The following is a 12,470-nucleotide window of genomic DNA, read 5'->3' on the forward strand; positions in this document are numbered from 1 at the left end:
TCAGGTTTGATCCACTTGGATCAAAAATTTGACATTCTTTCTCCTTGAACACAACTGAGTAACCTTTCTCAAGTAGTTGAGTTATACTGAGAAGGTTCCTATCGATTTCAGGTACCAAAAGTACATTTGAAATGATTTTGCCACCTGTAGAGGTATGAATCAGCACATCTCCTCTTCCTTCAGCATTAATCAACTAACCATTTCCAATTTTTACCTTCGTTTTGCAGGTTCTGTCCAGGGTTTTGAAGATAGTTGCATCTGGTGACATGTGGTTTGTGCACCCACTGTCTAGAAGCCAGCCCTTTGAACCCTTCTTCTGATTTGCTGCACATGACACAGCAAAAACATGTTCTTCTTGATTACTGCTTTCTTCAACTACTCAAGCTTCTACCTTTTGTTGCTGAAATTGATTCTGTCTTGGTTTGCTTCTATTCTTGCAAACTTTTCAACATGGCTTTTTTTCTTGCAGTGTTGGCATACTGCATCTGGTCTAAACCAGCATCTATCTTCTGGATGACCAGCTCTTTTACAATGTTTGCAGAGTTGATCACTGCTCCTAGCAGCATCAGGCTTAGGCCTGTTTTTCCATAACTTTTTGCCTTTGTGAGTTTTGATGCTCGAGGCTTCTTTGGCTTGAAAAGCCCCTTCCTGGTGCTCTTCTTGTCTTCTGGCTCTTCTTTGCTCTTGTGCATACAAGGCATTGATTAGCTCAGTTAAGGAGATAGCTGTCAAGTCCCTTGAGTCTTCGAGGGATGAAATTTTAGCTTCATACCTCTCTGGTAGAGTGGACATGACTTTCTCAACTATTCTAGCTTCACTGAATTGCTCTCCTAGGAGCCTTATGCTGTTTACAACAGCCATAATCCGATCTGAGTACTGCTTAACTGTTTCTTCCTCTTTCATTTTGAGATTTTCGAAATCTCTTCTCAAGTTGAGCAACTGTTGTTGCCTTGTTCTCTCAGTCCCCTGAAATTCTTCTTTCAGCTTGTCCCAAGCCTCCTTTGGTGTTTCACAGGCCATGATCCTCATAAAGATCACATCTGTCACACAATTCTATATGCATGACATGGCCTTGTGCCTTTTTGTTCTTTCATAAGTGTGTTGCCTTATTTGAGCAACTGTTGGATTCGCTCGAAGAGGTGCTGGCTCAGCATCTGAGTTAACAACTTCCCATAGGTCGAATGCCTGCAGGTAAGTCCTCATCTTAACTGCCCAAATGTTGAAGCCCTCTCCATTGAAGACAGGTGGTGAAGCTGGTGAAAAACCAGATGATGCCATGGTTTTGATACTGAACTACAACAGGTCCTCTAAGAATATGGCTCTAGATACCAATTGTTGGATCTAAGTGCAACAGCAGCAAGCTTCAACAGAATGCTTGTCGAGCAAGTCTCGTGACTAACTTAAAAATAGATTTTGAAGCAAAACTAAAATGGAGAGCATATGGATGAAAACTTGTTGAATTCATTCAAAAAACTGAATATGGCTCAAAGCCAATACATAAACAAGCTTACAACTTGACAAAACAGTAGGTTAACCTAAACTTCACCTACTACCACTAACAAACTTAGTAACTTGAGCTAATTAACTTGTACAAATCAACAAAGCTGATTAATCAGCTCAATCACCATCAGTTTTACATCAAATATAAACCTAACATAGTTGAAATACAACTAAGTTACATTGTACTAACTTAAAAATACAAAATAAGTGAAAACACAACTTGCTAGCTTGATGAACTTGTAGCTCCTGCATGTAGTGCCCTCGATAGTCTTGGTTGTTGCATGCTGACCATTGCTTCAACAATCGATGACGAACTCAACAGGTTTGAAATCGCTTACCACAACAAGAAACAGGGAATTATTGATGTTGGCAACGTTGATTTTAACTCCAGAAATGTTGGAAAAGCCATTGAAAAGATGGAGAAATACGCGAATGCGACATCTGCTCTACACGCATCATTGGTTGCCCTCAACGAATTGGAAGTATCAGAGAAAAAAATGCAGAAACCGAAGATCAACATTGATTACTTCAACGAGGAAACTAATTTCCAAAGAAAACAGGTTCTACATTTCAGAAAAATTTCCCTGTGGAGCCAAACATTTGATACAAGTGTTGGGTTAATGGCTCGAATCGTCTTCGTGATTTACGCTAGAATATGTACCATTTTTGGACCCTTTGTTCCAAGTCTTACATGCATCTATATTCCAAAAAGAAAAGCTTTACACAAGAAGGTTTATCCAGAGACCAGTTATTGCCTCCTCGTAGATAAAGAGAAGTACACGGAACATGCCTCAAAATCAGGTCCAATCATGAAAGCTTCCAGGACCAACCCAAGACCAAGACGTTCTCACAGTGGCCAACTATGTCTATCAAGTCCAATCATGAAAGCTTCGAGGACCGAACCCAAAAACAAAAGTTTGATACAATCGGCTCCAGGCAACACTGTAGGAGCAGCAGGGCTTGCTCTTCATTATGCAAACATAATCATTATGGCAGAAAGTTGTTTCTACTCAACAACAAGCATCAGCAACGAATCACAAGAGAACATGTACGAGATGTTGCCAATAAGCTTGAAACACGCTTTGAGAAGGAAGCTGAAAGGCCATTTGAGCAAGGATGTGGAGGAGAGTGATGAAGGACAAGGTTTGGCACAAGGGTGGAAAGAAGCCTTGGGGGAGATAATAGGGTGGTTGGCACCAGTGGCACATGATACGTTGAGATGGCAGCAAGAGAGTGACTCGCAGCAAAAAAAACTGGATTCGGAGCCGACAGCATTGTTGATGCAAACATTGCATTTCTCGGAATTAGAGAAAACAGAGGCGGCAATTGTGGAGGTTTTGGTAGGATTGAGTTGTATATATAGGTACGGGGGTCGACGGGAGAGGCTCGATGGCTGATGTTGGTTATAATGAAACCAATGTCGGTATTTGTTTATCATTATAATTTCAATTTATACTAGGTTTGCCTAGGCCTGTTTCCTTTTTTTGAGTTAATATACTCGATTGGTTAATTCTTTTACAAGCCCTTTTGGAAGAAGGGAAAAAGAAGGGACTGAATGCCAATTTTTACTTTAATTGAGACTAGAAATAAACTTTTCTTTCAGTTTCTTTACCAAGAATTTGGTAATTGGGCGCGTTTTATGTATTGTCATCTGCACACGCTTACATCAAAAGAATTGTCTTATCCACTCATCAAATCCTTTGCCCGTACTTGGTGTCCTATTTCCTGCCCAACTAATAGTTATTTGCCATGTGGCACAATAAACTAAAAGAAATGATTTTTTTTATTTTTCCTCATAGTTTATTCTATTTTTATCCGACTTTTTTTTTCTTCATATCTCTAACATTCAGTTTGTGCAAGTGTGCACAGTCATTCAAGTAATAATTAAGTAAATGAGTTATCGTCTCCATAGGAACTGTATATATTAATCTATTAATTGTAAAATTATAAGTTAACAATTTGGTGATAAAAACACAATAATTTGAGTGATGATCATTAAACTAGATTTATTTAATTAGATGCAAAATTGATCCCTAATGCAATTTCAATCTAAGTATGCAAATTATCTAAATGTATGAATCAATTTAGCAGCAAAAACACAACTTCAACAATCAATAACTTGAATAGGCTAGGATAACTACATTAATCAACTTGACTTATTTTCATCATGCTTAACAGTGTTAGAAAAACATTCCATGGCAACTCGATCTTTCATGAGTTTGGAAACTAAATTAAGTCCTTTCGGAATCTTTTACTTAGTGAAACATGCATTTAACTTACCACGTTAAACTAAGGGTTTCTTAGTATTTATGTAAAGTAACAGGGACGGGTTAGGTTTGAAACAGTTTAATCACATAAACTAAAAACTATGCAAGATAATAGAGCTCGTTAAAGTTGTTATGAACCTTCAATATGTCGGATTAGGATCTAAATTAAGCATGCACTTTTCAATTATTACGTCCACTAGCCGTCGTCTGGTTAGGATCGCTCAGCTAATTCTAATGCATCCAATCACGTATGAATGAAATACATACTTGAAAATATGATCGGCTGAGGCACAAACACTATAAACATAAATCAAACAAATCTCATTGAATAAATGCAATTAACCTAGCTAAATAGATTTAAGCTACCATTTTTGATGTTAAGATCACAAAATATATCGCGAACATAATTAATTTCAAACAAAAAGCAAGGGAAGAATAAACTCTATTTCAATTCGGCAGTCTCGCGGACTCTGATTGAAGGTGTTTTCCTCCGCTCCTCCTGTTGCACCTTTGCTAATGACTCCTCAAGGTGGCTGGCCAAGAGATGATCTCTTCAAGGGAAAAATGGAATGATAGGCGTGGTGGATAAAGAAAGCAAGAGAGGGAATGAAGAATGTTGTGAAAATGAAGGATGAAGGGATAAGTAAGGGATGATTGAAAATGTGAGATAGGTGTGGTATTTATACTTGAAGTAGGTGGGAGAGTTTACTAAAAATCGCATCAACAATCCTTTGGATTTCTCCCTCCTATGGTCGACTGTGATATGTGGAAGAGAAGGTGGTTTGGTTGCTTGAGTTAAGCATGAAATCATGCTTGAATCATGCAAGGGGTGGACGGTTTCTCAAGCAAATCTTGTGTGCCGATTTCCAATGTTCTTCCAAGTGTGAGGACCTTCAAATAATTTTCCCAAGATTGATTTCTTAGCTGCCTAATTGTGGTTGCCAAATTAGGCCTCTCTTCTCTTGAATTGGACGATTAATGACCCAACTATCTTGTAGACTTGACCAACATGTATAATTTTTTTTATTGGGTCAAGGTGGCATCTTGATAACCCATTAAGTTTGGTCTTGTCATCAAACATATGAGAATAATAGCTCATGTCCATGCAACATTATAATAAACTCAACTCTATGGTCCCTCTGCATAAGTAAATTTAACATATTAATAAATAACATGAAATACTTTAATTTTATGCACAAAATCATATAAAAAAGCACAAATTCGAAAACTTTAATTATAAATTCATGTCCATTATTAACATTTAAGTAAAATTCACTTAATTAATTAATAAATACTCAATATTAATATTATTTTAAGTAAAAAGGTGGTAAAAATTACTAGAAAAATCCTTTATAACTTTGAGTTTACAATATCTTAATTTGCTTTTAAAAAATGAGTACAGGAGAGTTGTAAAACATACAATTTTCTTTTAACTTTACAAGCATAGAAAGTACTTCTCCATTCTTTCAGTCCTTTACCTTTTGAAATAGGCTTGGAAATTCTTGCTTCATTACTCTTTGTTTCCTTATCCCACACTAGAAAATATGACTGTTGGGGTTCTACGTGTCCCATTTATAGTCCTTCACTTCGAGCTGTGAAATTAGATGATGCCTTAAGTCATACTTTTCAATTTGTTTTTGGTTTTATGGATTATGTGAATTCAGGTTTGGTTTTAGGGGTTATATAATTGTGTTTCAAATTTTTTTATGTAAATATTTTATCAAATTAAATAATTACAACTATCATATACCCATATTTGAAAACTAAACAATGATTAGAATTTTTTTTAAAAAAAAGTAAAAGAATAAGAGAAACCAAATAGGACAAATGAACTACGAGGTGAAAGGGAAAATAATCTAGGAACTGAATGAATTGTGCCACATAACAAATAGTTATCGGCGGGGTAGGAAATGGGGCACCAAGTAAGGGTAGAGGAATTTTGTTCCCTTGTATAGCCCACTATTTTAATCGTCATAATCAATGATGTTTTTAAATTTATTTTGTTGCTTTTATAACTGGACAAAAATTATAGGGCCACAATAAATGCAGTTTTATTGAGTGTCATAGAATATAGTCGTGTTCAAAAGGTCACTCAAAAATAGAGTTTGTTCTATTTTGGTCATTATAATTTTTTTTAATTTAGTAATTCTAAATTTAAAAAATTTGCAAATTGGATACTACCAATAAACTTTTTTCGTTTTCATGTAATACATATTAATAACAAATAAGAAACTGTTTTTTGTTCTTCTAATGTGTGAAGTTGAAGCAATTGTTGCTTGACATGATTGAGTTGTTGATTGAAGTGGTTGGGGTTGATTTTTCTTGAGGTGTAGCAACTTACCCTTCATCACCAATAAACACTCTCAGATCCTTCCCTCAACTGAAACCAAGCCTACAACACCATCACCATATTTACCCCTCTTGACACCATAATCAAAACCTAAAACCACCTTCATAACCACCATTAATCTCTTCTTACCATCAATCTCAAATCACCAAACTTCCTCATCGTACCCACTACCTCCCTCGTTACCACTGCAGCCCTATTGCTCCAACCAAAAAGCTCCCACTACACTCATTCCACTGTCAACTAAATGGAAACTCGTTGCTCTGTCACTACCTATAACAACCCGTTTTCAGTGAAATCTGAACAGTGGTTTCAAGACCACAAATATGAAGTCAAAAAATTTATTTTATTATTATTTTATTCTCTACAGCATGATAGTAATACCGTATAAAAATTTTGTTAAGAAATTTTACGGTTTACATGCTCAATTTGATAAAAAGGACTAAATTGCGTAAAGCGCAAAAGTTGAGTTCTAGTAGCTAAAAGTACTAAATAGATATATAAATTTAAAGTAAGAGTCCTTATATGGTAATTAGACCATAAATAGCGATAGCGGATGTTCATGGCTTGGCATTTTTGTAAAATTTAATGTATTTAAAGTTTAAATTAATAAATGGGTAAACAAATGATAAATTAAATAAAATAAAAACAAATCATCATCTTTTACTTTCATATTCAACCAAATATGAAAATAAAATAGTATAAATGGAAGCTTGAATTTTCGGCAACCCTAAATACCTTCCATTGGTATGTATTTTTGTCCCGTTTTTAATGATTTCTATGTTTTTGGGATCGTTGTAGCTTAATCTAGCTAGCCCAGGGACTAATTTGTGAAATTATGAAATTATTAGGCTTTTACCATTAATGAATATACATGAGTTTTGATGTTTGATGATAGAAAATGGATAGTTGTTGATAGATAAGCAACTTTTGTAAAGAGATTTTTGATGAAATTGTCAAATAGGGATTGAATTAAAAAAAAGAAATTTTACATGGTGAAATTGTGAAATAAATGAAATGTAGGGCTTTCACGAACCTAATTGATATTCAACTATAGTGGGTTGTGGTGAAATTTCATAAATTTCCATTTTTATGAGCTAGGGCTAAATTGCAAAGAAATTAAAAGTATAGGGGCAAAATGGTAATTTTGTCAAAATATGGTTTTTGGTTAAATTGATTAAAATACATATTAAATTAAGCTAAATTTATCCGTATAGATCAAGACAGACCTTGTACGGCTTTAGATCGAGCCAAAGAGAAAGTCTCGAATTAATCACCTCTGTATCACGTATACTCGTCGAAGTAAGTTTGTGTAATTAAATCGTGCATATATGTTTTAATTGAATTTTAATTGTACTGTGAATTGCTATACGTACATACCGATCATATATCCAACGATGTACGATGATTACTGAGCCCCGTTTGAACCTTAAAAATTTGTAGGATACAAATGACATGTCATTAGGGTTTACATGATTCGGGTGCTGGTCCTGAACATCCTACCGATGGTTCAGGTCTGGCATGTGTTGTGGATACTCCATAGCTTGTGTGAGCAACATCGTGTAGCTATATTCCGACCCATAGCTCATATGAGCATTCTGATTACAGCTCGTGTGAGCATACATGTACAAGATTTGACGGATTACAGTTATATGAGTTAACACACTATGTGTGAGCTATCCTGGGTATCCAACAATATTCTAATGGTTCAACAGGCATTATTCTAATATGAAATGGTAAGGGTTCATTACGGAGTATTACAAGGATACATATGAATTATATGGAAATGTTGTTACATGGTATATGAGAAATTGAATTAGATGATACATGTCTATGAAACTTAATCAATTGTTGTGCTCATCCATGATTATTGGTTTGTATATGTATTTACATGGCTAACATGGTGGGTGTATATGTCCTTAGGCATTTGGCCAAATTATGTTAGGATATGTTATGTTTATCTTACCTATTTTGTGATTAAATGGTAAGTTATGTTTTAAGTTATACGAACTTACTAAGCTTAAATGCTTATTTTGTGTTATTTTTCATGTTTTATAGTGAATCAGAAGCTCGTTCGGGTTGGAAGCTTGTCAGAGCTATATCACACTATCCACCGGCTCTTTTGGTACTTTCGATTATTTAATTTTGGTTATAATGGCATGTATAGGTATTTTGGCTAATGTTGATAATGTGTTTTGAAGTTGAAATGGACATTTGGTTTGGCTTAAGTTTTGGTATTTTGGTGGTGTAATAGATATAGATTTGGCAAGTAAATATTAGCCTTAAAATGGTTTATGCTTGGCTAGTTATGTTTGAAAGATAGATGATGGAATGATAGTTCAAATATGCATATGGTAGGTGTCATTATGAAGCATGTGAATGTGGTGATTCGATGCATTAGTTATAAGTGAATTATATGATTACTTGGTGATAATTCTTGAATGACATATTTAGTACCTTTTGGTATGTTTTTGATAGGTAAACTAAATGGTACAATATGGTATAAAAAAATTTAAGCCTTAGTTGATCATTTGAGCAATTTTTGTTTATATTGTTACTTGTTTTGATGTTGTCATTTGAGGTGCTTTTGGGCATATTGGTTGTATGATATTATACCATATGTATATGACTTGTTTATGCATGATTTTGATGCCTTGTTATGGCTTGTGTATATGTGTAATTTTGGTTGTAGGTATGTGCTAAGTTGGGTGAGAAAAATGGCTTGTAAAATGGCCTATTTTCGTCCTTGCGAGCATAGACATGGGCGTGTGTCTCAGCCGTGTGTGACACACGGCTAGGTGACACAACCGTGTGCCCCTGTAGCTTTCAAAAGGTTGCAAGTTAGGCTATTACACAGCCTAGCACACGGCCTGACACATGGGCATGTGAGGTTTTTTTCGAAGGGTACACGGCCTAGCACACGGGCGAGTGGCTTAGCCATGTGATGCAAGTCAATGAGTTACATGAGCACAGGCACGGGCTGGGCTATGGCCATGTGTCTCTACTTTGAATGCCTACATGGCCGTGTGACCCCTGCAGTGTTGAAAATTTTCAACGTTTTCTAAAAAATTCTCTGAGTTTTTGATTTAGTCCTGACTTGTTTCTAACACGTATTTGGGGCCTCGAGGGCTCGTGTAATGGACAATATGTATGTCTTGACTTGGTTTTAATATGTTTAATGATATGATTTGAAAACTTCGGTAATTCTCCATAACCATGTTTCAGCGACGGATACGGGTTAGGGGTGTTACGCTACCACCTAGCACATAACTTTTTTTTACAAAAAAAAACCAAAGAAAAAGACCAACCATAACCAAACTAATGTAACAACAACAAAGAGAAGCAAAAAAAATTAAAATAAAAATAGAAAATAAAAATGAAAAAGCATAAAAAAAGAAAAAAAGACGAAGGGGTTTATCTTCGTCGTTTGAGTCCAGTCGGCGAGTTCCAGGTGGCGGATCGTCAATTCAAATAGTGAAAGGGTAGCAACCAAAAAAAGGAGCGACATATCAACAAGCAATGGCCATCTATCAATAGGATCAGGAGATCAAAGTTAAGGATTTTCGAAAATAAAGGAGGGATTTTTGCAGCCTTGAAGAAGGATTTTTGGGAAACTAATTAAAGATTCAAAGAGAGTGTAATGCCCTCAACCAGATCGGATTCACTGGGTCCAGATCTCGAATGCTACTTCATGTATTCCTTAACAAAATTTTCAAAACAGTTAACAAGCACCCCCACTTTACTTAAAACATTTTTCTTTTCATGTTATTGAATGACTCAATTTTAAAGAACAAAGGAAAAAATTAAAACAATACATTACATCAATTTTGTTAAAACTTATTACAACACTTAGGGTATCTAAAGATAGACTCTTTAGTGCATAATCCTACAATATGCCACTATCAAAAGATGTCCACTCTATGTATAGTATTTCTTCCCACTACTTCTCTAGCATTGTCTCTCCAGACGAACTCAGTTATATAGCAGTACCTGAAACATAACCATAACATTTGTAAGTTTGAGGAAATTAGTGAGATTGAGATTGGACACAACGTACCTTTTAACCTTTCTTATTGAATTCTTCATCTTGAATATTTGGATTTTCTATATATTTCTTTAGTGGATACCATCACATTGTAAATTAAACAATTATATACTTAGACGCTAGTTACCATTCTTAACGAATCATCCCTAACTTGACCTATTGGCTTACTTCAAATCATACCATTTAATACTTCTTCTTTTTCTTCTTATTCTCTATTCAGAAAACTTACAACGATTATCCCAGAACAAATTTTTATAGATACTGTTCATTGGAAAATACTTATTCTTTTGGCGAATTCCCACATGGAGTTAAATACCATCAATATACCAACCGAATCATTTTCTATTTCAATACACAACAAAACTTATATGGATACTAAACTATCAAGTCATTCAGAAGTATTCCTCACAACTCTTGTTACAAAACAGAACAATACCCAAATAGACAGATGGCGCAAATATCAGATAATTCCAGAGTCAAAACATGATACTATTCAAATATGATGGATACCCACAACTAAGATTTCTCAACCCTACATAACACGGACGAAATCAAACCAATGGAAATTTTCATAACTCTTATAACTAACTATACGTCCATACGTTAAACTGACAAATGACCATAATGGATAACCTCTCTGAACATTCAAATCCATTCGATTACTTCACAGAAATATTCAAACCAAAATAACTTCATACATATCATATCCTTATTAGAGACTTTTTAATCGGAGAACTTCTCAGACTGTATCCAGAACTTACCACAAGAGCGATACATAATTCCCTACATAGACTTAGCAAAGTACACCACAAGGCCAGACAGAATATGCCATAAAGGCATTACTGGAAAATCCACAAAGGCTTTGTTTGGATGCCACTCAGGCATTAAAATTGAACTATCGTAATTGCGATATGGATTTCCCTAAACTCGCAATTGCGTGAGGTTTGACCATCATCACCTTGGGACACGCAGAAACCCTAGTCGATAAATGTGGCTCATCCGCCTTTTCCAGAATGTGCCATGGACAAGGACTTTCTTCAGAATTGACATGCAAAATTTACATATAGCTGTTTGAAAATTTCCTTTTCATTCATTGATATAAATGTCTATCTTCGTATAACAGAGTTTTTATGGCGTACATTGTATGGCTACATTTACATTTCTCCTATGTACAAATGACTATCTATGGCTACCACAAAATTTCTTATAAAAATGCAATGTATGGTTATCACTTCGGCACAATAAGATTTCAGACTTTCCTAATTTATCTTTTAGACTACTGGGTATACTTTGGAATACTACTTAATGAAATTTAGCGCAGACTTTAACACGCCACTTGTTTTACTCTATATGCATAAAAGCCTAGCGCGCCACTTGCTTCACATCATCTCGCCGTACATTCCTTTACAGGCCTAAAAATAGAAACAACTTTTATATGTTCTTAAAAACTTAGCGAGCTAAACCTTAAGATACCTTTTTCATTCATTCTACATTGCACATGTTGTTTTGCACATCCTTGGAGTATTTCTTGACCTTTCTACCTTTTTTAGTGGGTACAATACTAAGACTGCCATCTTTTTTCTTCAAAATCATTTTCCTTCTCTTGTACGTACTATACTTAACATATCATTACTTTCTATATCATTTCTTAAATCTTACCTTTACATAATCCTTAACCTATTCAGTTACTTATTATCAAACTTAATAACTTATTCCATACTCATTAGTTTTATCATTATCTTAGTTATATAAGAATTTGCCCATATCTTTATTACTTAAGTGCATTCTCTGTACTTACTTTTAGCTCACATCTTTGCCTCGCCAAGTACTCTGGCGCACACTAGTCTTTCTATTGATCACTTGTAGCTATATAGAGTTCACCATTCATTTAATGTCCGACCAAAGGCTTTGTCTTCATATGGTCATCATTCGATCTGTTCTTCAGATTCTGCCACAAAGGCGTTCCTTTCCAAAGTTAGCCATAGAGACTTTCCTTTCAAAGTCTTGCCACAAGGCATCCTTTTAACAGAGTTTACCACAAGGCATTCATTTAACTGAGATAGCCACAAAGACATTCTTTTAACAGAGATGACCATAAAGGCTTCCTTTTAACAGAGATCACCATAAAGACTTCCTTTTAACAGAGATGACCATAAAGACTTCCTCTCAACAGAGCTCACCACAAAGGGTTTCTTTTCACACAGATAGCCACAAAGGCTCACTTATACGAAAATTGGTGTTTTTGACAATAGGGATTTGCCTAAACTCACAGTCGTGAGGTTTGCCCCTCAACGTTGGTACTCACCCAATC

At 35.3% G+C, this 12,470-nt stretch overlaps 1 protein-coding gene across 1 annotated transcript; it reads left to right on the forward strand.

Annotated features, from left to right (window-relative positions):
- The first annotated feature begins 1,781 nt into the window (after positions 1-1,781).
- On the forward strand, positions 1,782-2,897 carry LOC121224947 (uncharacterized). Its single transcript, XM_041108600.1, has one exon. It carries the CDS (start codon positions 1,782-1,784, stop codon positions 2,895-2,897), a length of 1,116 nt encoding a protein of 371 aa, XP_040964534.1.
- The last annotated feature ends 9,573 nt before the right edge of the window (positions 2,898-12,470 follow it).

Source organism: Gossypium hirsutum, chromosome D13, assembly GCF_007990345.1.
Source record: "Gossypium hirsutum isolate 1008001.06 chromosome D13, Gossypium_hirsutum_v2.1, whole genome shotgun sequence".
NCBI classification, from domain to species: domain Eukaryota; kingdom Viridiplantae; phylum Streptophyta; class Magnoliopsida; order Malvales; family Malvaceae; genus Gossypium; species Gossypium hirsutum.